General features: G+C 40.5%; 1 protein-coding gene across 4 annotated transcripts in view; it reads left to right on the forward strand.

Moving 5' to 3' along the window:
* Positions 1-22,619, forward strand: part of BMAL1 (basic helix-loop-helix ARNT like 1) — a 56,007-nt gene that overhangs the window by 31,920 nt on the left and 1,468 nt on the right. For 3 of the 4 annotated variants that reach the window (XM_082059586.1, XM_082059585.1, XM_082059587.1), the window contains exons 4-17: positions 1,188-1,208; positions 2,204-2,242; positions 2,584-2,625; positions 3,581-3,738; positions 5,163-5,242; positions 6,242-6,334; positions 7,323-7,440; positions 9,815-9,964; positions 11,317-11,563; positions 16,017-16,123; positions 16,470-16,620; positions 17,277-17,365; positions 19,214-19,322; positions 21,088-21,181. In XM_082059586.1, the coding sequence (XP_081915712.1) occupies positions 1,188-1,208; positions 2,204-2,242; positions 2,584-2,625; positions 3,581-3,738; positions 5,163-5,242; positions 6,242-6,334; positions 7,323-7,440; positions 9,815-9,964; positions 11,317-11,563; positions 16,017-16,123; positions 16,470-16,620; positions 17,277-17,365; positions 19,214-19,322; positions 21,088-21,181 (1,498 nt within the window). The remainder of the gene's footprint in view (positions 1-1,187; positions 1,209-2,203; positions 2,243-2,583; positions 2,626-3,580; positions 3,739-5,162; positions 5,243-6,241; positions 6,335-7,322; positions 7,441-9,814; positions 9,965-11,316; positions 11,564-16,016; positions 16,124-16,469; positions 16,621-17,276; positions 17,366-19,213; positions 19,323-21,087; positions 21,182-22,619) is intronic. The other variant, XM_082059588.1, reaches the window with a different exon arrangement.

Raw genomic sequence — 22,619 nt, forward strand, 5'->3', positions numbered from 1 at the left:
ACTTGAGCAAAGTTTGTCTGTTCTCCACTGTGGTCTGTTTTAGCCAAATGCTTGAATCCAAGACTTCATGCACAGGTCTAGAAAGAGTTTATTTCTTGGGAGTATTGTTTTCAGTTGAAATAATCTGTGCTAAGAAAACAAACTGCCCTGAAGCATTTGTAACTAACTTTGTACCTCTTTTTAGATTTTGCCTTCTGGGTTTTTCTGAGGATAAAACGAATTCTGTCACAACAAGCATCCTGTAGCTGAAGGTGGCATCATCACTGGCAAAGTGGTGCCTCGTTCCTAAGTCCTGTTCTAGACCTGCCCACTGTTTCTTTGGGGGCATCACAAGTGCTTTGAGCCATTGACTAAGACAGTAACTCAAATGTGCAGATTCAGAGACAAAGAAAACATTTAGCATTGTTCCAGCTTCTTTTAAAAGCTAATTTTAAGAGAATTTATTTGAAAGTGCCATGAATAATATATGGAAGACTACCATGCTTATTTTTAAGAAGGCTGATGTTCAATGTTGAACAGGAATAACTAGTAGGTTAATGGATAATATGACAAGGTTTTCCTCATGCTTTTATAAAACATGGACTCTTACCATGTTACAGCTCAGTGGTATTTCAGATCACTTTACAGTCCTGATGTGATGCCAGCAGTCAGCTTGCAGGGAGAATTTCTGTTTAATTTCCTTATGTTATGATAAAGTATACATAAATTTCAGAATTAGGGCTTTAGTGCTGACTAGAAGATGATGCTCATCTGTTCTGCTGGGCAGAATCCAAAACTGAGAAACTTGGGATGCTTTTTTAAAAATTATTATTTCTGGCCTTAAAATGCTCTGAAATCCCATTTATCTGACCACAAGGGCAACAAGCATAAAGCACAGATCTTTCATTTCTGAAGATGGAACAATATCTCGGTGGTTTGCATAACATAGTTTAGGTTAGCTGTTTTACTAGTTTTTTCACATTAAGTGTAATGAATTATTCTCTTTTCTTAAAAAGCAGAATTATTCTTTCAGAAAGTAGATTAATTTCAACAAGCTTGTCTCAGAATATGTTCACTGCTATTGTCTTGTTTTCATTGTGCTTTTCATTTCAAATAGAATATAAATTAGCTTGAGAATTTCAACAGAAAATGTAAGACTCTATTCTTATTTCCTATGTATCGTGTACTTTATTTCTCTTTCTTTTCAGACTTGATGGCTTTCCTTTTGAGTAAGTATAAATATTTTTAATAATCGGTTTCACTTTTAAAAGGTGCTTGGTGTTTTTCCTTGCCTTTCCTCCCACTTTACTTAAATTTAAACCAGAATAAGCAAGGCTTAAGAGTGTCCATTTAAGCACAGTCGTACAGATTTGTATATATCAAAATGTTCTCTTCCTCGTTCTTTTGTCTAAGAGTGCTGTAGTCTTAGGCATTCAACTTGTTTTTTGTAATGGATATGGCTATGAAAACTTAAGCTTTGGTCTCCTACTTCTTTCTGTACATCTGGTCACAACATTACAATGTAATTAGGGGGACCCTCTTGGTTTTAGTCCTCATGCCTCCTTCCTTAATGTTTTTTTTCATGTTGAGACAAAAGTAAGCCATGTATCTACACTGAAAGCTGGACTCATTTAAAACATGCCAGGTTGGCTTCATACTGTCTGTGCATTTGGCAGTTCCTGGTGTTTCCTTGGTGTAGATTATTATTATTATACCATCTCCTATCCCAGCATCAGGTGCCGTAGGGCAAGCTCACGTGTACAACACCAGACATCTGCACAAAGTGATGGAGGGCAATTTATGAGCTTTACGCTAGGCTGCCTCTGGTCAAACTTTTAACTATAGTAGATGCAAGTCGGTAGTCCTATTTCTGATGAAGGCATGAAAAATATCTGCTTTGGTATGTCCTTTTTTTCCCTCTAGTTAAGTGAAACACATTTTTATAACAGATGATATCTTAGAACTGCAGCATGTTTTACTGTCAAACACATCAAACTGTGCCATTTTGTTAGCTCTGGAGGAGACACAACTCATCTAAGAAAATGTTTTAGTATTACAAAAACCACACAACTCCTTTAGTCCTTGCAGGTTCTCATTTTTATATTCTTATTTTTGTATTTATGATTTAAAGATGACAAGAATGCTTTATTCTATGATAGTTTGATAACAGTTTTCCTGATCCCGTTTGATTTTTGTAATATATTGCTTTAATCTGTTTCTGCAGGGAAGGTATGGATACAGATAAAGATGACCAACATGGAAGGTACTGTTCATAGAGTCACCAGAATGTTACGATAGCTCCACAGTACTGACGTAGGACCCTGTGTGTAGATACCTGGTTTCAGTGTCACTGTGGTCAGGTGTCCCACATTATTTCTTTGCTGGGACAAAGGCTTAAGATTGTTGAACAAAATAAAACAGACAAAGAAACCCAACACTTGAAGCCACAATATTAAAAATAATGATATTTTCTGAAGAAAGGTTGAATAAATATTCAAATTTTTTAAAATTGATTTTAATTAGGATCAGTTGGTATGTAAGATGTATCAAAAGAATTGGTTTTAGTGTTTTCAACTATAACTTTGTGGTATCATTTCTCAACAGATTGGAGTATACAGACCAACAAGGCAGAATAAAAAATGCAAGGTAGTACTCTAAACAAGTATATTGAAAAGAATTCTCTCTTGCCTTTTGCCATATATGAAATATTTGCATGTGTTTCTTATTTTCTACTTTTGACCTTCTCTTATTTTTCCATATCTTTGCACTGTTAACATTTTTCATGTATAAACTGCATATAGTTTTGTGAAAATTCTAATTTGGTAGGTAACTTGCTTTTAGTCGCTTCTGTTGATATTAACATTGAAATTGTCTATGTGTTTCTGATAATGTTACATTCTTAATCTTATTTCTTTCAAACAACGGTGGGTTGTAAAAATGTTAACAGTGACTCTTCAATATGGCACAATATAAAACAAAAATTAAGTTATTTAGAGGTTATGATCATTTTTCTTGATTAGGAAGAGTTTAGTTCAGCGGTATCTCAAATACTTTGGAAACTGGAAGGCTATAGGATGAGTAGAAGACTTATATTGCCACAGCAAAAGGTAGTTTTAACTATTTAGCACATTCATATAGCATACTAATTACAAATTCTTTATGGAATGCTTTATTCCATATTTATCTACCCTGGCATTTGCTTATCTGCGACCTTCGTGATTCCAGTTATGTTGCAGTATACATGGTAAGAACAAAAGTGTTGTACGGCAGCTGAAATCTCTAGATAATTGTTTTGTTTAGTGCATTGTGTCAGAACTGAGGATTCAGTGCACTGTATGGCAAACATTAAATGTGTATTCTTGTAAATTGGAGCCCGGTGCTGCAGCCTTGCCTGTCGCTTCTAACAGTTACCTAAATAATGATCATAAAATGTTTGAAGAATTCCGGATGTGTATGTCCTTTTCACGAGGATAAGAGGGTAACTTAATTATCAGGAGGAGGTTGTTTTTGTGGTTTTGTTATACTGCATTTGAAGATTTTTTTTTTAATATGGTTTATTTTCTCATGTTTTCTGTTTTTCCTCCCCACCTTACTTGTTTAGGGAGGCTCACAGTCAGATTGAAAAGAGACGTAGAGATAAAATGAACAGTTTTATAGATGAACTGGCGTCTTTGGTACCAACGTGCAACGCGATGTCTCGGAAGCTGGATAAACTGACGGTGTTGAGAATGGCTGTGCAGCACATGAAAACCTTACGTGGTGAGTTGAGGGACAGGAGGGGCCTGGAGGAGGTTGACAAAATTGGGTTTCCCCAAAGCCATACATTTTCTTGCCCTTTTACCAAAAAAGAGTAAGTTAATACATTTGGGGAGGATTTCTCCTCTTTTCTTAGCATTTGATGCTGCACATTCATTTACAGCTTACTGGTTCGTGGTCCAATATCCTCATCTGACTTGGAAATTTGTGGGTGATCCTCTGATTGATCAGCGTCGCTAGATTCAACAAAAGCCAGGCAGCTGAGGCACCGGATGGGACAAAGGGCTCAAATTGCAGCTAATGGGGGAGGGACACAAAGGGCTGAAGCGGCAGCACAGAGCTGAGCCTCATGTAGCACTGAGCGGTGTTCTTGGGCCGGCAGCAAAACTGGCTGGACAGAGACGTTAGATTTTAGATGTAGGTGATGTTCCTACAGGAGGGTTTGTGTTCATACCGTTAGCTTGGTGTGGAAGAGTGAAGACTACTTTGAAAATTCAGTTTTAGGCTTTTCAACCAGTTTCTGTTATAAGCACCTGAAGGGAAACACGTGGGTTGGGAAGAGTTGGGGTTGTTACCAATTTCTATATGTCCTACAGCTTCATATAAGAGTGAATCGGTGCTCGGGTGCAATCTGTGATGATGGGGAAAGCTTAAGCCTTCAGGAAATACGCCCCTGAGAAAAGATAGCGATGCAGATAATTTAAAGAAAGTCACTGGTCTGGTTTCTAGGAGACCTGGTTTCTTCCAATCATATTTATCCCAGCACTTCTCAAAGGTTTAACTTTTTCTGCCGCTGCCATTTGATTAGGTTAGTGCTTCGCAGCACTTCGGTGGTTACTAATATGACTTTCTTTTGTCTTTATGAAGGGAATAGAATGAGAAGAGTTACTCTTTAATAAATATCTGCCTCATGTGTTGCTGATTTGGGGCTTTTGGCATTGTGAAATGATGTCATTGTAATGTTGGCTTTAGTCTTTGGCATGGAATGAGAGAACTGATTTTAAGTTCCTAACTGACAATCTGTTTATTATCCATGACCTTGTCATGTTCTACTGAGTTATAAAGAGAATAAATAGTTCGAAGTTTTTTATTCTTTAATCTCTTATTTTTCATTTCTAATTCTGAGAATACACTATAAATCAAGCACAGCACTTGGGTTAAAAATATGTAGAGGAGCACTTTTATATCTCAGAAGGCATTTACTTTACATAATGCAGTATTTGTGTTTAAGCAAAGAAGATTAATCCTTTTTTTGAGTTAATACCAACAGAGCTCATGTTGATAGTAAAACAAAACTCAAATGCAACTTCCATTTTAATGAACACCTGCAGTGAATAACGGTATAACAAGGAGCCAAAGGAGAATTGCTCATTTGAGTGTGTATTGTTAAGTTTGTGATATGGGGATTGTTTGTTTGTTTTCTTTAGGTGCTACAAACCCATATACAGAAGCAAACTATAAGCCTGCTTTTCTATCAGATGATGAATTAAAACATCTCATTCTCAGGGTATGTTTCAGCTTTTAATTAAGAGATATTAATGGCTGTGAAGGTAACTGTCTCAAAGCAAAACACCAGCGTTTTTCTGCCTCGTATATCAGCTTAAGAATGTTCCGGTTATGGAAGATCATGTAGAAATCTGCAAGACTACTGCATAAAGTCAATGGGTGTCAGCAATAACTAGTGTCTCTTGATTTAAGTGCATATGATTTAAGAGGGAGATCTGAGGAAAATCTGACATTTTTGATGGTAACCATCAGAATCTTTAGTTATTTCATGGAATGATTCTGAATGACATCAATTGTTTTCTTGCAGACTTTCTGCCATGGGCTACCTCGACATGATTTTCAGTATGCCCTGATACAGCAAACAGCTTTTTTGAGGTCACTGATGTAACATGATGTTTGGCCTCTTGCTGTACGCTGCTTTTATAGCACGGAAAGTATATATCACTTCTCAATAGTTAAGCTCCTCCAGTAGCTTGTGTAATTTGTGAAGCACCACAGTGTCCAGATGCAGCATATGCAGAGTTTAATTTCTGCAGTGTTGTGACTCTCAGGCTGTAAAATTAGGGCCTAATCCTGCATGCTTGTATGTGACAGGAAAAGAGTAGTATTCAAATGGGAATGACTTGCCTACAGGCACAGAAGTAAATATCCAGGTTATGTTTGGATTCTAAAAGAGGAACCATGGAGTAAGTACATTTAAAAGAATATTTTAATTTGAAGGCATTATTAAACATAATCATGATATTATTGGACAAGACATGGATTCTTTCTTCCCATAAAAGTGATTTTAGATTCTGGGCATGATGCCCAGAGTGATGCCAAAAATGTTTGCAGATGCAAAAAAACCTTTATTGTAATTTCACATCTTGCCTGTTGACTCAGTTATTTCTAAATGTTAAGACAGCTCTCCTAGTATAGAAATTCTACTATATACAAAGTGTTTGCAAATATTATAATGATGCAATGAGGATGTGTAACTTTATTTTTTTCCGCTAATTAGGCAGCAGATGGATTTCTTTTTGTTGTGGGCTGTGACAGAGGGAAGATACTGTTTGTTTCAGAATCTGTCTTCAAGATCCTCAACTACAGTCAGGTATTCTTTTCCATTTTAAGTAATGTAAGGCCTTAAAAGATTTGAAAGCTTTTTTATGACTATGTGTTTATATGGAGGGGTATTTATATGAAATCTGTCTTGAAAGCTGAGGTTTGTTGAAAAAGAAAAAGGTGCTTCTCTATGCCGTGTCATGTATTGCTTCTGGTTTCCATTCAGACTAAGGAGGTGAAAAGGAACTAACTTTTACTTCACTGATTGATGCATTCTGATTGGGGATTTACCCTCAGGCTCGTTAAAGCATTATCTAATTGGGAGTCTAAGCAAATATTAAAAAGTCAGTCAGATGTTCTTCCAAAGCTTCATGTGTATTTTTCGACTTAGTTTTCTTTCTGTCTGTTCGGGCTTTGCTAGCATACTCTACTAATGGCATCTTGGAGGCAATTATAGCGAAGCCAGGTTTTTATTATATGCTTAACGTGAGGCTTAACTTGCCCCATATATTGTGTAAATAATATTCTTCATTCTTTCCGTCATCTGCCCTCCCTACCAAATTCAAAAACTGTATTACCCTCAGAAGTTTCCATCAGCCAGCCTTTAGTTAGATCTATACTGAATACCTACTCATCGTGTAAATATTGAAAGGGATTATTTGCCATTGTGATTTTTCCTTCACGTCTGTAGCATATGAAGTAGGACTGAAGAGACACCAGAATATTTGTTGGTGGTGAATTGAGTATGTTGTTTCTGCAAAACTCTTAGTGAAAGTAGTGAAATAAATTACTATGTAATGTAGTCATAACTTCAAAATAATACAGAGAAAACATACTTTCCATTAAATCTTGGATCTCAGATGTTTGATGCTCCTTGGTTAGACGGCAGGGGGATTGGACTAGATGATCTTTTGACATCCCTTCCAATCCCTAACATTCTGTGATTCTGTAAAAGGATTGTTTATAATGGATGCTAAAACTGGGAAAATCTACTGAACAATTATTTTAATTTTTGACTAATTTTTCCATCTTTACAGAATGATTTGATTGGTCAAAGTCTATTCGATTACCTTCATCCTAAAGACATTGCCAAAGTGAAGGAGCAGCTCTCTTCTTCTGACACTGCGCCACGAGAAAGGCTTATAGATGCCAAAAGTAAGTATGACCACTGTTTGAAAAACCGTGTCATGAAGCCAGATTCAGTGCATCTGAATATTTGCCTAATGTCAAAAGGACATATGTGGGGTGCTGTTTAGATTGTGTGTCGTGCCAAGGAAAACAAATTAAAAAGTATGAACCAGCTTCCTGAATGTAGAAGTTAGTAGCTTTGGCTTGCACTGCAGCATAGATGCATTAGTTTAACTGGCTTCACCTGTGAGGTGTCCTCTCTTTTTCCAGATGTTAAAGGTTTAATTTTTCCCATTAAAACATATGAAACTTTTCTTCTAATCTGTCACTCTCAATGATCAGAACCCACTCAATATTATTTTGATTATCCTTGGCTGTCAGTCAAGAGGTGTTGGTCTCTTCTCCCAAGTAGCAAATGATTGGACAAGAGGAAATGGCTTCAAATTGCACCGGGGGGGGGTTAGATTGGATATTAGGAAAAAAATCTTCATGGAAGGGATTGTCGGGCATTGGAACAGGCTGCCCAGGGAAGAGGTGGAGTCACCATCCCTGAAGGGGTTTAAAAGGCGTTTAGATGAGGTTCTTAGGGACACCATTTAGTGCTAGAGTTAGGTTAGGTTATGGTTGGACTCAGTGATCCTGAGGATCTCTTCCAACTGAAATGATTCTGACTCTAAGATAGAGGATTATTTTTATTTTTTTAATTACTTATTGCCACTTCTGTTGATGACCTAACCTTTCTCTTATAAGGTTTTTAACCTGGTCCTTAGAATCATTTCCTACTATGCCTCTTAGTTTGATTGCACTCTGGTATTTTAAAGTAGTTCTGTATCTGTGCCACTTTTGAGGTGAGTGGGTGTTTAATTCACTCTCAGAAAAGGCGTCTGCATTGCTTAAGTAGAAGGTGGCATCTTACAACTGCGGATTTCCAGATCATTACATCTTATGCTTGTCAGGAGCAGAAACCTGTAGGAGCTCATCCCAAAGAAGCCACCAGTTCAACTTCCCAACCTGAAGCTGAGAGATGAGCCTAAAGGCTCCAGCTGGACCAACCGACGCTTTTCTGGCTCCTGGTTTTGTCTGGTTCTCAAGCATGTAGACCCAGTGCTAGCTCCATTTTTTTTGGTATGCCTATGACAAAGTTAGGGCAAAAATAAATACTATGAATTACAGTCTTCCCATCTGCTATGATAGACTGATGGGTAGAATTTCAAGAACTCATATTCTTAAAGAGTACTAGTATGTATGTATTTATTTTTATGTTGGCGTGAGTGACTCAGGCACAGCTTGTACTCTCATCGCTGAATAGCAGTTTGGAGAGCGTGTGGTGCAGGACAGGCTGACCTCCTTGAGGTGACCTCCCTTGATTCTACTTTTAAGGGAGGCACACTTCACACTAAAACATCCGCATTGTTGTTTTCCTCTTTATGTAAAAAGCCTACAGGGCCCTAGAACTTTTTGTACATGTTTATAGCTGTTTGTTTATACATATCCCTGTGCAGAAATGCTTGGATAGCAAGCTGTGGAAAAGCTGCTCTGTGATTTAAATCCTCCATCAGCTCTTGGAGCACGGTTGCCTGGAGCTCCTGGTGTTGCTGATACCTGCGCTCCTGATGCACGCCCGGCATTTTCCTGGAGCTCTGATTGTAGCGGTGCTCTGCTGTTGGCTCCCAGAGCTGACCTGTGTTTTGGTACCGTGTTTCTCTGGTTACTTTCCACAGAAAAGAATCTTAAGAATCTCCTGTAAGAACATGATAAAGGTCAGGACTTAGGGTCAGGGCATGTTCCTATGCACTTACTTCTTTGAGGCTAGAGACTTCTTACACATAACTGGAGGTCCTGGGGATTTGCAGTCCCTGTGTAGGTCACTGCTACCTTTTTTCCTCCTTCTATCAGAACAACAGTGGTGTTTAGGAACACACCATTTGAGATGGACCTGGCATGCATAGGTGCTCTCTGGTAGCTGTGTGATAGGAAAGTCTTGCAGTCCAAAGGCCTATGGAGTGACTTTATGTAGGAAGTACTGCTCTGGTTATGGGTAAATATATTTTAATCAGCTGATTAGTGTTCAAAGAAATCACAACATTTATTGCAAAACTTGTGTCTTTTGCTTATCTTTGCATTTAGAACCCTGTGTTCTCAAGCTTGCGTCAATGCTGTCACGCTAGAAAATATAATCAGAAATTCTAATGTTGATATGGTCAGTTGAGTCCTGCACGTATTCACTTACATGAAAATCTCCAAAACAGGACTTCTGCTTCTGAAGAAGGATATAAAAGGACTTCTGCGCAAGTCCCAGCAAAGTTGAAACATCGTACAGTTGGGCTGTAGGATGTAAGCATTTGTATGGTTAACTTTTTACCTGACAAGAAGGCTTCCTCACTTCCTCTGTTTGCTGCAGCTGGACTCCCAGTTAAAACTGATATAACACCTGGGCCATCACGACTGTGTTCTGGAGCAAGACGGTCCTTCTTTTGTAGGATGAAGTGCAATAGACCTTCAGTGAAAGTAGAAGACAAGGATTTTCCTTCAACCTGTTCAAAGAAGAAAGGTAACAGTTACACATTTTATTACCAAATGTAATGGCTGTCAGGCTTTTTTTTATACCATTGCTCATTTGCAGTGGTTATTTTTTTACATTTATTGAACACTGTCAATGTTTCTTATTAAGATATTGAACTATGTCCAGGTCTGTTACTTCCTCATGCTTCTTCCCCACACCCAGCCCAATAGTAGCTGTTGGATGCTGTATTAGCAGACAAAGCCAAATTCTCCTCCCTGCTTGCTTGAAATTTTTGCAGGCAGGTTGTGCTGACAGTTCTGGTGTGGTTACTGCATCTCCTTCAGACACTGATCATATCACATTCAGGCTTGATCTCCAAGCTGATGTCTCCAACAAGGGGAAGCTGTCACCCATTCTGTTTCTCAAGTGATATTTGCATGGATATCTAACTTAAAAAATGAGTTTATTCTGAGTTCATTTGTGCTTTTGGTGCATTTTGAGTACTGGAAACACAGCATTTCTACACCAGATGTATTTGGCCATAACATTATCAAAGTTGGTAATATTTTTTTCCTCTGCAGGGTATTATTCTAGACATGTTGGAATATATTTAGTCCAAATTTGAAAGTTTCCTCTTTGAGTACTTTGGATAATACATTTGGTATGAGTTAGCAGGAAGTGTCAACTAGAGAACAGAAGGCAATTTCAGTGTTTTGTCTCTGGATGTGACAGCTGCTCCAAGTACTTTCTGCTGGGTTCAGACTCAGCTTCAACCTTGGCTCATGCTTTAGTGCTCGCCCCTGAGCAAAGAGGCTTGTGCAGTTAGGCCTGAGCCTTCTACTCTGCCTCTCCATCAGTCTCCTTCCTTGTAAGGCCTGCTCAGTGCTGAGGAATATGAGCTCTCCTTTCAGATACTGATTGTACTACACCCCACTGTCAATCTTCATCCTCACCCCTACACACAACTATCCCCTGTATGCCCCAAACGGTGTCTGTTCTGCCAAACAAACTGTTCCTGGTTTTTGTCGGAGCCTCACGGCAAGTAGAAAAAGGCACCTTAATTTATTAATATACTAATTTCTTCAAACCTTTAGATTAGTTGCACCCTCTGCTGAAATAATAAACGTGATGCAATTTCTACTAATAGATTGTCCAAAGTGACTTTGGTCTGAACTATGTGGTGTTTCGCTATAAATAATGGTTTTGCAGAGATAAATTATTTATTGAGTTATCTCAGATTAGCCACATTGAAGCAGGAGTGCTGAAAAAATCCCGTAGTGAACAGTATCCCAATTTTGCTGGATAAGAGAGGAGATGCATTATTAGCGGAACTGAGATGAAGTTCACCCAATATCCATGACCTAATTGTTTTTATTGGGTTTTGGTTTTCTTTTTTACAGCAGACCGCAAAAGCTTTTGCACTATTCATAGTACAGGGTATTTAAAAAGCTGGCCGCCAACGAAAATGGGACTAGATGAAGATAACGAACCGGATAACGAGGGCTGCAATTTAAGCTGTCTTGTTGCAATTGGACGGCTGCATCCTCATGTGGTACCACAGCCGGTCAACGGGGAGATCAGGGTGAAGCCTACGGAATATGTTTCTCGACATGCAATAGATGGGAAATTTGTTTTTGTAGATCAGAGGTAAGAATATTTGTAATAACTTCCACCATAAGTCAGTGTCCAACAGTGCTTTACTGACAGCTTTGCTTAAAGCTGTGTAAGTACTATTGAAAAAAGAAATTACTGTTCTTTTCAGTGTTTTACTAAATCCTGGCTGCAAGTTATTTTGGTTTTTGAGACCCAGCTCAAAGCTATTACTTGTATTTATTCGGTATTACTGACTAAATTAAAAATAAACAAACAAACAAAACCCCTCCAAAAATATGGCTTACTAAACAGAAAAATCCAGGGGTCCTTTCTGCCCATTTGTTATGGGAATGTAAATATGTTATCCTCAGAAGAATGTGGTGTCCTATTTTTGAAACTGGACCTTTAATTACTACCTCTTCATTGTCTGAAAGCTTCTGCAGACACTGTATAGTTATTGCACAAGCTGCATTAGGTTATTGCACAAGCTGCATTAGGTTTTGATAGTATATGCATTTATTTAACTATATACTTGGACACATTCTGCTGAACGAATACTTCCGTCTGTGATCTTTTATACTTACAAGAAAGAAAGTTTTCCATAAGCTTTGCTTGTTGCAAGAGGCTTCAGAACTGTGTGGGATCTTCTTTCAAACATCAGTTTCATTTATTATCTAAAAGACTAGTTCTTATCATTTTCAACGGAAATTGGTTGACTTCTCTTAAGTAGCAAAGAGACGTATTTTGTGTGTGTCATTTGGCTGGCTGGAGTCATTGGGTTTATTGGATTGGGGGATTTGGGGTTTGGTGTGGGGTGGTTTTGGGTTTGGTTTTGGTTTGTGGGTTTTGTTGTTGGGTTTTGGATTTTTTGGTGGTGTTTTTTTTGTTTTGTTGGGTTGTTTGGTTTTTTGTTTTGAGTTTGATAGAAAGCTTGTTGAAATAGCTCTTCAGCACAAAGGCTCACGGCTGGTGGTGACTCTGGGAGCCAGGAGAGTGTGTGTATCCTTGCTCAGACGTCGTGCCATTCTGTCATGTCAAAGTATGGTCGTTTATGAACTTAGTTTTATTTTCCAAAGATCAGACTTATTCCCCTGATGGATACTCTTGAAGTATTTCTAAAACAGTAAGACTCAGAAAATGCTGACCCGTTGGATTTAAACACACATGCTCTTCGTTAATTGTTGTCCAGCTGTTGTTTACAGACCTTGGAATGTGTATATGACTTCAAAGGGCTCCTTGAAAGGGAATTTTTTAAAAGTAAACCTCATCTGTAGGCTTAAACTTGGCATCTCTGCCTGCACTGGAGAATATTTAGGCACCTGTAAAAGTTGAGAGTTTATTTCTATATTGGGTTTTTTTTGTTCATATAGACTTGCACAGTTCCTTTGTCATTTGCCCAAGGGAATCCAGGGAAGAAACATCTCTGAAACTCTCTGTGACTCTAACGTTTTGTCCTTATGGATCCCGGGTCCCTGGAGAAGACCTGCTATAGATTAGGTACTAACTCGCTGGGCTACCACAGTCAGAGAACTAGTTAACAGTTTGCTGTCAGAACAGCAGGTTCCAGTGAACCGTCCCATCTCTTACTTCTTCAGCACTTTTAGTGGCTCTGGATGGTGAATTTGACAGTAAAATCAAGTTTATTGTATATGCAGATGACATCATCTACAGTTTCAGAATTCAAAGCTGCCTTATTAAGTCGGACAAGCAGACTAAGGAAAAAAGTAAATAAAGGATGAAATTGAGAAGAACAATTTCCTTCCTTGCTTAATAGAATATGGTCAGATACTGAATTCACTAAGTCTTTTGCCATCTGCTGTAATTTGGTGCTGCTTCTCCTTTGCAAAAATCCTGGTGATCCTGCTGTGAAAGTAAATGTATAAGGTTTGACAAGTTGCTCACTGATGCCCATATTGGTTGTTACCCATCTACGTCAGGTTTCCCACCACCGCCTTGCTGTTTAAAGGCTTGTTTAGTGAAGTCCTTGGGAAAACATTGGAGTGGGTTGACATGGTTCCCAGCTCTTCCTTTTTCAAGGTAGATTCTACATTTTGCTGGTTCGTGGTTCTCCACAGGCTCTCAGAGATAATTCATCAGAACGGCCTTGGAGCTGTCAGCAGTTTGAGTGTCCCGGGATAAGGTTCACAAGACAAAAGCCAAAAAATTTCCCTCGTGTGAATACTCGTAACGTTGCCTTCTCCAAGGCTGAGCTCTGAGAGCTCCGTGCCAATGAGGACTTCAAGCATAAGCCACTTGAGTGGTGCTGAATGCTCTTAGTGTGTCTGGGGAAAATACAAAAGTGCCCTGCATTTAAATACTGTGGGACTTGTGTTTCAATGCCTTGCCTGCTGTTCTTATTCATAGGTGTTAATACGTACTAATTTCTACATTTTATAATACTTCATTTGGGTGTTTTTTGGAATTGCAGAGAGGTAATCTACCTAGGTTTGTTCCTTATCCTATTTAATTTGCATTGAGATAGCTTGGAATTGTGACTCTCATACCCATTTCTTCAAGAACTGTAATTTTTCCTTCAGTAAATTTTCTTCTAAGAAATACACAAAACCAAAGCTCCCTGTAGTTCACTAGTTTTGTTCTTCTCCATTCTTCTGGTGAGGGTCTCAGACTCTTACCCTGGAGTCATTCACCCACATTACTCTCCATGCTGATGCTCCTGAGCACTTTCCCTATGGCTCCTGTACGTTGGATTCTGACCGTGCTTTTTGTCTTCTGTACTAAATGACGTGCATTCCAGGGTCTTCCTGGATGGCTTGTCCTGCTTCCTTTCTTTCTCAACTGTTTCTTCCTTCATCAGGAACTCTTAGAATGATTTCCTAGGGTGCCTGTGTTCTGTGCTCCACAACAGCAATAACATGCTCTCCCTCCCCAGGTACCCTGTAACATCTGTTGTGTGCACCCTGATATGAGGTGACAGCAATTCTTCCTTGTCCCCCTGCCCGGATCCATTATTTTTCATGTTGCTGTTCTGGGTCAGGTGACTTATTCTGATAAAGTTCTTCCAGCTTCTAAATCATTAACTCAAGAAATAATTCTTGTCATCTTGTTTCAACCTACAGCTCTACAGAGTGTTTAGGATACCGGCCCCCTATAGCATCTCCCTTGTCAAGAACGGCCCTTCCACCTTGTGTTTGGCTGCTGTACGGGTCAGCGCCCTGTACCTGCAGCGTTGCTTTGCCTTTTCCTCTTGAACTTGGTTTCAGGCTTGGGTTACTGGTTTCTGGAGATCTAGGTTCCAGTATAGGTTGGGAAATTACATATTAGAGAGCAGTGTAGGGGAAAGGGATCTGGGGGTCCTGGTGGACAACAGGATGATCATGAGCCAGCACTGTGCCCTTGTGGCCAGGAAGGCCAATGGCATCCTGGGGTGTATTAGAAGGGGGGTGGTTAGTAAGCTGAGGGAGGTTCTCCTTCCCCTCTACTCCACCCTGGTGAGACCACATCTGGAATATTGTGTCCAGTTCTGGGCTCCTCAGTTCCAGAAGGACAGGGAACTGCTGGAGAGAGTCCAGCGCAGGGCAACAAAGATGATGAAGGGAGTGGAGCACCTCCCTTATGAGGAAAAGCTGAGGGAGCTGGGGCTCTTTAGTTTGGAGAAGAGGAGACTGAGGGGTGACCTTATTAATGTTTATAAATATATAAAGGGTGAGTGCCACGAGGATGGAGCCAGGCTTTTCTCGGTGGCAAACAATGATAGGACAAGGGGTAATGGGATCAAGCTGGAACACAAGAGGTTCCACTTAAATTTGAGAAGAAACTTCTTCTCAGTGAGGGTGACAGACACTGGAACAGGCTGCCCAGGGAGGTTGTGGAGTCTCCTTCTCTGGAGACATTCAAAACCCACCTGGACATGTTCCTGTGCGACCTCACCTGGGCGTTCCTGCTCCAGCAGGGGGATTGGACTGGATGATCTTTTGAGGTCCCTTCCAATCCCAAACATACTGTGATACTGTGATCCCCTCCATCCCTGCCAACAGCTCCTTGGGCTCTCTGCCTGAGCGGTGGATCCAGAATCCCCGTCTTTCCCATGTTGCGGATCACAGGTGTATTTCATTTCTTAGTCTAAAGTTTTCTGATGAGGCACAAAAACGAGTTGACTTTGTGGCTGGTTGTGATGAAACAGACAGGTGTTTTACATGCTCTTGCTCCTGTCCGATTTAAACCAGAGACACAGTAGGTCTTTTAGTGTTTTATCAGGAAAATGCTGTTTGTTAACCTTTCCTTTTTTATGATTGTGGGGTGGGTGGGGGTTTTTTGGGGTGTTTGCCACTCTTCAGGTGTTTGACTAGAGGAACAAATGCTCCTGAAGCACTTGTGCTATAGTTTGGTCTCTGTACAGCAGCAGCACCGTGGGTGCATAAAGGAACACTGCAGTTCTTCAAACCTTTCATGTCTGGTTTTCAATGGCAGAAAGCTTTGTATTACCTTATGGCAGCTTTACTAAGGTTTAAATTCTCAAAATTAAAATATACTTCCTCTCTTCCCCAAGGGCAACAGCCATTTTGGCCTACTTACCCCAGGAGCTTCTAGGTACTTCGTGTTATGAATATTTTCATCAAGACGATATAGGACATCTTGCAGAATGTCATAGACAAGGTATGATTATTAATAATTCAATACAGAAATTTTGTAAAAATGTTTGGAACAAATGTATATCAAGAAAAAAAACCCAAAACAACCTTGAAAATATTTGGATCTCCTTCTGCTTGCAAATTCTTTAGTCAAGAACATTGTGGTGCATATGCCAAACAATGTGATTATTGTAGACTTCCATTTTTAGTGAATATTTGAGGTGCAGGTTTGGTGAAGGGGGATGACTGCAGAAATAGCATTTTTCTTCAGGGGTGAAGGGAGGAATTAGCAGAGTTTTCCCTTATTAAGGGCTCTGCTTCTGTAGTCCTGGTGCCTGTTTGACACAAGCTTACTTGCTTTCTGTGTTTAGTTTTGCAGACAAGAGAAAAAATTACAACCAACTGCTACAAGTTTAAAATAAAAGATGGCTCTTTTATTACATTGCGGAGTCGCTGGTTCAGTTTCATGAACCCTTGGACCAAAGAAGTAGAATACATTGTCTCAACAAATACAGTCGTTTCGTAAGTATTTTTCCCTTAGCAGAGGTGTGTAAATGCCTTGTTTTCAAATGAGATTTGACCTACCACAGCGTTCGAGAAGAGACTGGACAACACCCTCCGATACATGGTGTGAACATGGGGTGTCCTCTGCAGGGACAGGAGTTAGACTCGATGGTCCTTGTAGGTCCCTTCCAACTCAGGACATTCTATGATTCTATATGACAATTGGTGTCTTCTCTGGATAACACCTGGAACTATATACTTGGGGAGAGGGGAATTTGTTTAATAATTGCAGTAGTTTCTTTAGGGAAACTTGAAGTTCCAGCCTTTGCGTGAGATGCATTTCTTTGCTTTTGTAGGAACTTCCTCCCCTCCTTTTAGTTTTGTCTGCGGGTTCTGTACAGGTGCAGTGACTTCACAGTAGAATAGCTGCTGTAGAGGAATTCTCTTACGAGAGCAGCTCTTTGCGTTCTGCATTGCACACCTCGAATTGTAACACGGTGGTTTGTTTCTGTTGTTTATCTGCCCTTGGTGTCAGTCAGAGTGCTGCTTGTGCAGGGGGTGACAGTGACTCACAGACCAGTCAAACCCTGAAGCGTTCCATTCTGACACACCGGCACAGTGACGGTTTCACAGCGTTTTCTATCACTGATTGTTCTAATTCTTGAAATCCACAGCACCAACGTACTCGATAGTGGAGACGCAGCCTTTCCACAGCTCGCGGCTTCTCCACACAGCATGGACAGTGTGCTTCAGGCTGGAGAAGGTAACTCCTGGACCGAGAGGAAATTATTGGCCTTGTCAGCAGCTAGTCTTGCATGCACAAATTGGCTGTGCTCTTGCCTTGAGAATTTGTTAATATCCTAAAGAAATACAAGTTTTAGGGCAAAAAAGTGCTAATGCAGTTCTTGCCCTGTTGAACTTAAATAGCAACTTTGATATAAGCTGGTCAAAGAGAAGCGAATGAGCAAGTTAAAAGGAAGAAGTCTAAACCGTGGAGGAGTGCTGTACAGGAGAAATGTTTGCCTTCATGCCTGGTGTTATTTGTACCTTGTCCACGAGTGAATTCAGGTTCTGTGGTCAGTGCAGGTGACAGCTCAGAGGGTGGATGGATCATAAATAGAGTTTGGCCACTCGGCTTATTGCCCCTCACCTGCCCTTGATTTGCCTTTTTGTCAAGACACAGAGGCTGACCCCTGGTAGTCACCGTGGGGTTGCTATGAATGTTGCAGATCACTGAACCATCTTTTTTAATGGGCAGTGTGCAGCAGAATGTGGAGCAGAGCTTGATTTAATAATGAAGCTTTACTGGAGCGGGGAAGAAGCGAGGCAGAAAAGGATGCAGTGACAGCCCATGGATGCAAGATGGTGATAATACTGGGATCCTTTCCAAAAAGTTGGAAACCCTTGTGTTTAGAGACCCTATTTACTTTTAGCCGCTGTGCCTTCATAGCTGTAGAGTAAGGATATTGCACGTGTCTGGAATTACTTCGTCAGTTGTATACAATACACTTAGCAGAACAGTTCAAGACTCCACAAAGCTGGGCTTTTCGGTTCTCTCTGTTCTGAAAACTGAGGTTCAGTAAGTGCAACCATGGAGGAGGAAGGGTGGCAAAGCGCGGGGCAGCTGACGGCGGTGGGAAGAAGAGCTGCCACGTAGGCATGGTGGTTAGTAATTGAAGGTGGAGTACCAGCCGTAACGCGGTGTCGGCCTTCTGAGAATGGAAAAAAAGTATAGCACAAGCTGTTCTGTAATAGGGTAAGCCTGTTCTTGCCACAGCACAGCCTTTGAAAAGAAACCAGATGTTTCCTTGTCATACTGACAGTTCTCGTCCCCAGACGAGAAAGTTAATTGAGTGAAGTTGAATTGCAAGTGGTTCTAGCTCTGCTAAGGATTTGATGACCTTTTAGGTGAACCTTCTCACCTTCTGATGGGTCTGAGCCGTAGATACTGAGAGTTGCCATTGTTAAATAGCTTTCTAAAATAAGGTAATTACCCATTATGCATAAGCAATGCTAAGGGCTTTCTTGCCCTTTCAATATGTGATCTTTTCTTCAGGCTCCTTCCCGACTGCCTCTCAAATGTGGTGCAAGTGTCAAATGACATTAAAGTAACAACAGTGCAGCTTCTAACCACTCAGACCGCACTTCTCCCTGCATTTTTAGATACTTACAGTTACCTATGGGGGTTTATTTGTGTTCATCAGGTAACTTGGGCGGTACCCATATTGAATGCAATATGTGCTGGCAAGTTCTTCACGCAAAGCAAAGAACAAACATGTTTGGAGATGCGTGAATTCAGGCATAGAACAGAGCAGGTCTGACAAGGTATTCTTTACCAAGTCTGGATGAGAGGGGCTACCAAATGCTTGAACAGCCAGATTCTGACAAGAGTCAGGATGTGTTGTGTACCTGCTGGCACAGAGCATAGCTCCCATAGCTCCGTGCAACTCAGTGCTTTCCATAGATTCACAGGTGCTCACCAGTTGGTGGAGCTGTAAATAAATACAGCTCAGAAGGTCCTACAGCTTGTCAAAACATGCCTAAATACAAAGGTTTTTTTGGAAGACATTTGCAAGCTCTTATCTGACCTTGAGGTATTTACTCATTTCAGGTGGCCCAAAAAGGACCCATCCTACTGTGCCTGGAATTCCAGGTGGAACAAGGGCTGGGGCAGGTAAAATAGGGAGGATGATTGCTGAAGAAATCATGGAGATTCACAGGTGAGAGAAGATGTTAGAGGAAGAAAAGTATTGTTCTTTAAGAGGAAATTAAGGAAGTCTTTCTTCAAGCTGAATATGGAGTAATACAATTGGATTTTATAAGTAGACAGGATACCAGAGAGAGTCAAAGCCCATGGTGAAAGAATGAAAAAGTTATAGCCTTCCAGCTTTTTACTGTAAAAGACTAATATTAGAACTTTTTTTGTAATGGTGATTGATAGGTATCTGTTTACCAGAAACAGTAGTTAAAAATAATAGCTAACTAGAAACAAATTCCTTACCAGACTGTTCTTTTTTACAATGACTTAAGGATGTACGCAGCACAACCTCCAAACTCCAGAGCTATTGACTATGTGCCCAAAAAGCAATGTTTATTTTCATGTGATCCACTTTTGTCAGATGCTTTAAGAGTTATTAGATTCAGTTCAGCATGTGCGGTTCTGCCACAGCTCTTTGAGCCAGGACACAATGATGAAGCGAGCTCTGCCTGCCCAGGGACGCTGTGTCTCAACATCAAGACGCAGGTCTCTGGTTTACACCATTAGCCTTGCAGCACCCTTGAGAACGGGACTGTAGTGCACAAAGCTCTTTCTCCAGCCAGCCAGCTCATCTCTCACCTGTGTGAGCAGCAACTCTCAAGTGGGTACCACTTAACTTCTACTGGCTAACAATCCCCACTCTTCATTAAATTTCCTCTTGGGAATTGTTTCCTCTCCTATAAAAGTGGCCTCGTCCCGCAGATGTTCAGTGGCAGTAATTTAACCGTACTGAGCTGCACTTCAGGAAAACATTCCGTCTCTTTCCCATAGTTTTGTTTCTGCTGCTGGCTGGAGACTATTTACATCACCATTTAAGGAAACAGCAGACCTAGCACATAAGGCTTCTTTCCTGTCTATAAGAATAGGAAGAAGAAGGAAAAAAAAAAAAAAAAGATAAAAAAGCTATAGTGAGGTTGAACTACTACTTAGAAACTCAACCATTCTTTTTAGTAGCCATAAAACACTTAATTAGCCTGAGTGTAGTAGTACAGCTTACCACCCGTGTTTTCATTTCATTTCAAGACCCTGGGTTAGTTCCAGTCCTTTTTCAGCAGCTGTTACTATTTTCCAAAGCTGCCTTCTGTTCAGCTTTCCCAGGGGAACTCTGCCAAGGATAAGATTCCCACTTCCATTGCTTTTCTCTGTAACTACCCCTCCTCCCTTTAGAGGTTTGTTTGTTCTACAGCTAATACATTATTCATTAATAAAAACATGATATTTGATCAAGTTATGGAAAATGGAAATGAAAGATGCTGCTTCGGACAGTTTAAAAAAGTAATATTAACTATATCAAATGTCCAGGGTACTTTTGCAGCAGCAGCTCACTAACGGAGTCTGGGTTACTGTGAGTGAGGCAACTCGAATTCTTAGCTGGACTAAACTGAAGTAAAATACAAAAAAAAATGAGGCTTTCCTCAGTATCCAGGACCTTTTCCTTCCGGCTCTGTGAAGTCTGTATGGGAACAAAGGAAAGAGGAGGAGGAGATAAAGCTTGAGACGGAGCAATCTGGATGATTTACACACAACTGTATCTAGTTGCAAATAAAAACATCGCTGATGGTGATTTGAGTAACACTGAAGAACTGAGGAAATAACAAAAAATAAATTCATTATTTTAAACACTGTATATCACCTGATACTAAAGTCAGCATTTGAAACTCCAGGTCTCTGGCACCCGAGTCTTGAAGTTGCTGGTATATTCATTCCCTATTTTATACCTATTTTAGGATAAGAGGGTCATCACCTTCTAGCTGCGGTTCAAGTCCGCTGAACATTACAAGCACCCCACCACCCGACACATCCTCCCCAGGAGGCAAGAAGGTAAGAACAAGCTTTACAAACAGTCTTGTGGCAGAGGTGGCGAGTAACATGAGATCACGCTTATAAAATGACCCGTGGTGTTGAACTCCTCCTGGCTGCTCGGCTGAACAAGTCTGACAGCAAGTCCAAGTATTCTGGTGGCCAAAATTCCTTTACAGTAGTCCCTAAAGTGCAGAGACCAGTAGTTCTTAAACACTGGCAGCTTTTGAAATCCACCTGCTCTTTAGGTTTTCGCTTTTATTTTTTTAACAGAGCTGCAATAAACAGCTCTTGTAGCTCTTGATCCTCTAGAAACTCTTTAACACCACGTACTGGTGAACAGTGGAATTGCTGTGCTGCAAGGAATCACAACAGCTTTACTGTACTGCTCTAGCACAAAATATGGCAATTAGATACTTTACTGTGCTCCAACAGTTTATTTTTAAATCAATACCGTGTACCGTGCCTTGTTCTAAGATCGCTTCAGTAGCACTCACGTACCAATACTAACACTTAACCACCTGAATGCTTCTACTGGCTGCATTTAAGTCATCTAGTAAATTGCTGCTTATGGGAGGCGTATTTAAGGCAAGAAAAGCACGTATCCAAATCCTTCTGCTCTGCGTTCAAATGCTGCCTCAGACTTACATTTTTTCCCCAGAAGTTATGATGACTATACATAAGAATTGTTTGTACCAGAGCATATAGCTGACAGCAGCTATTTCTGTCTATTCCTGACTTGCTTTGTTCTTCAAATAAAATGGAAGTTGAAACAAATGGAGTTATAATTCTAGGAACAGTTATTCTTGCTCCTTCCACAATAATTCAACACCTACATATAGTAAGGGCTACTGTAACAGAATAACTGGGTATTTCTAGTAGGGTACCCCCCTCAGTATTTCTCCTCATTAGAAGGCTACGTTTGCTAGAAACAACACAAGTTCCAGGGGATGCTGCTCTCAGAAGGGAGCTCACCAGTACTTACCTTCCAGCGCACACACATCTGAGCAGCTCAGAAATATGGCCCAAGTTCAGCTGTTCCTCGTGATTTAAGAATCCCAGAGAAGGTTCTTCCGTTTCTGCTGAGCTCTGGTGTACCTGGTACCGCGGTGCTGCTCCGCACCAAAACACGGTTGGTTGGGCTGGCGATTCCGGAGCAATGCTCAGCTCGTGCCATCTGTGTCTGCCACGGAGGATTACGCTGCTAAAATGAAGGATCTTAGTTGACAGTACCTTACATATGGTATATTTGTAAACTCACAAGCATGCTGTAGTTAGCTGTAATTACTATCGCTTACAAAGATGACCTGCAGAAACCCCTGAGGACTTTTCCAGTAGTTTTTCAGAAGTTACTGTCAGAACTTCAGCCTGTAGTAGTGACTTGATCTCCTCCTTCCTGGTGGTGACACACTGTCCATCTGCTTGACGGGCATAATACAGAGCAAGTAATTCCTAGGTT

This window comes from Streptopelia decaocto (genome assembly GCF_964273445.1).
Source record: "Streptopelia decaocto genome assembly, chromosome: 7".
Lineage (NCBI taxonomy): Eukaryota > Metazoa > Chordata > Aves > Columbiformes > Columbidae > Streptopelia > Streptopelia decaocto.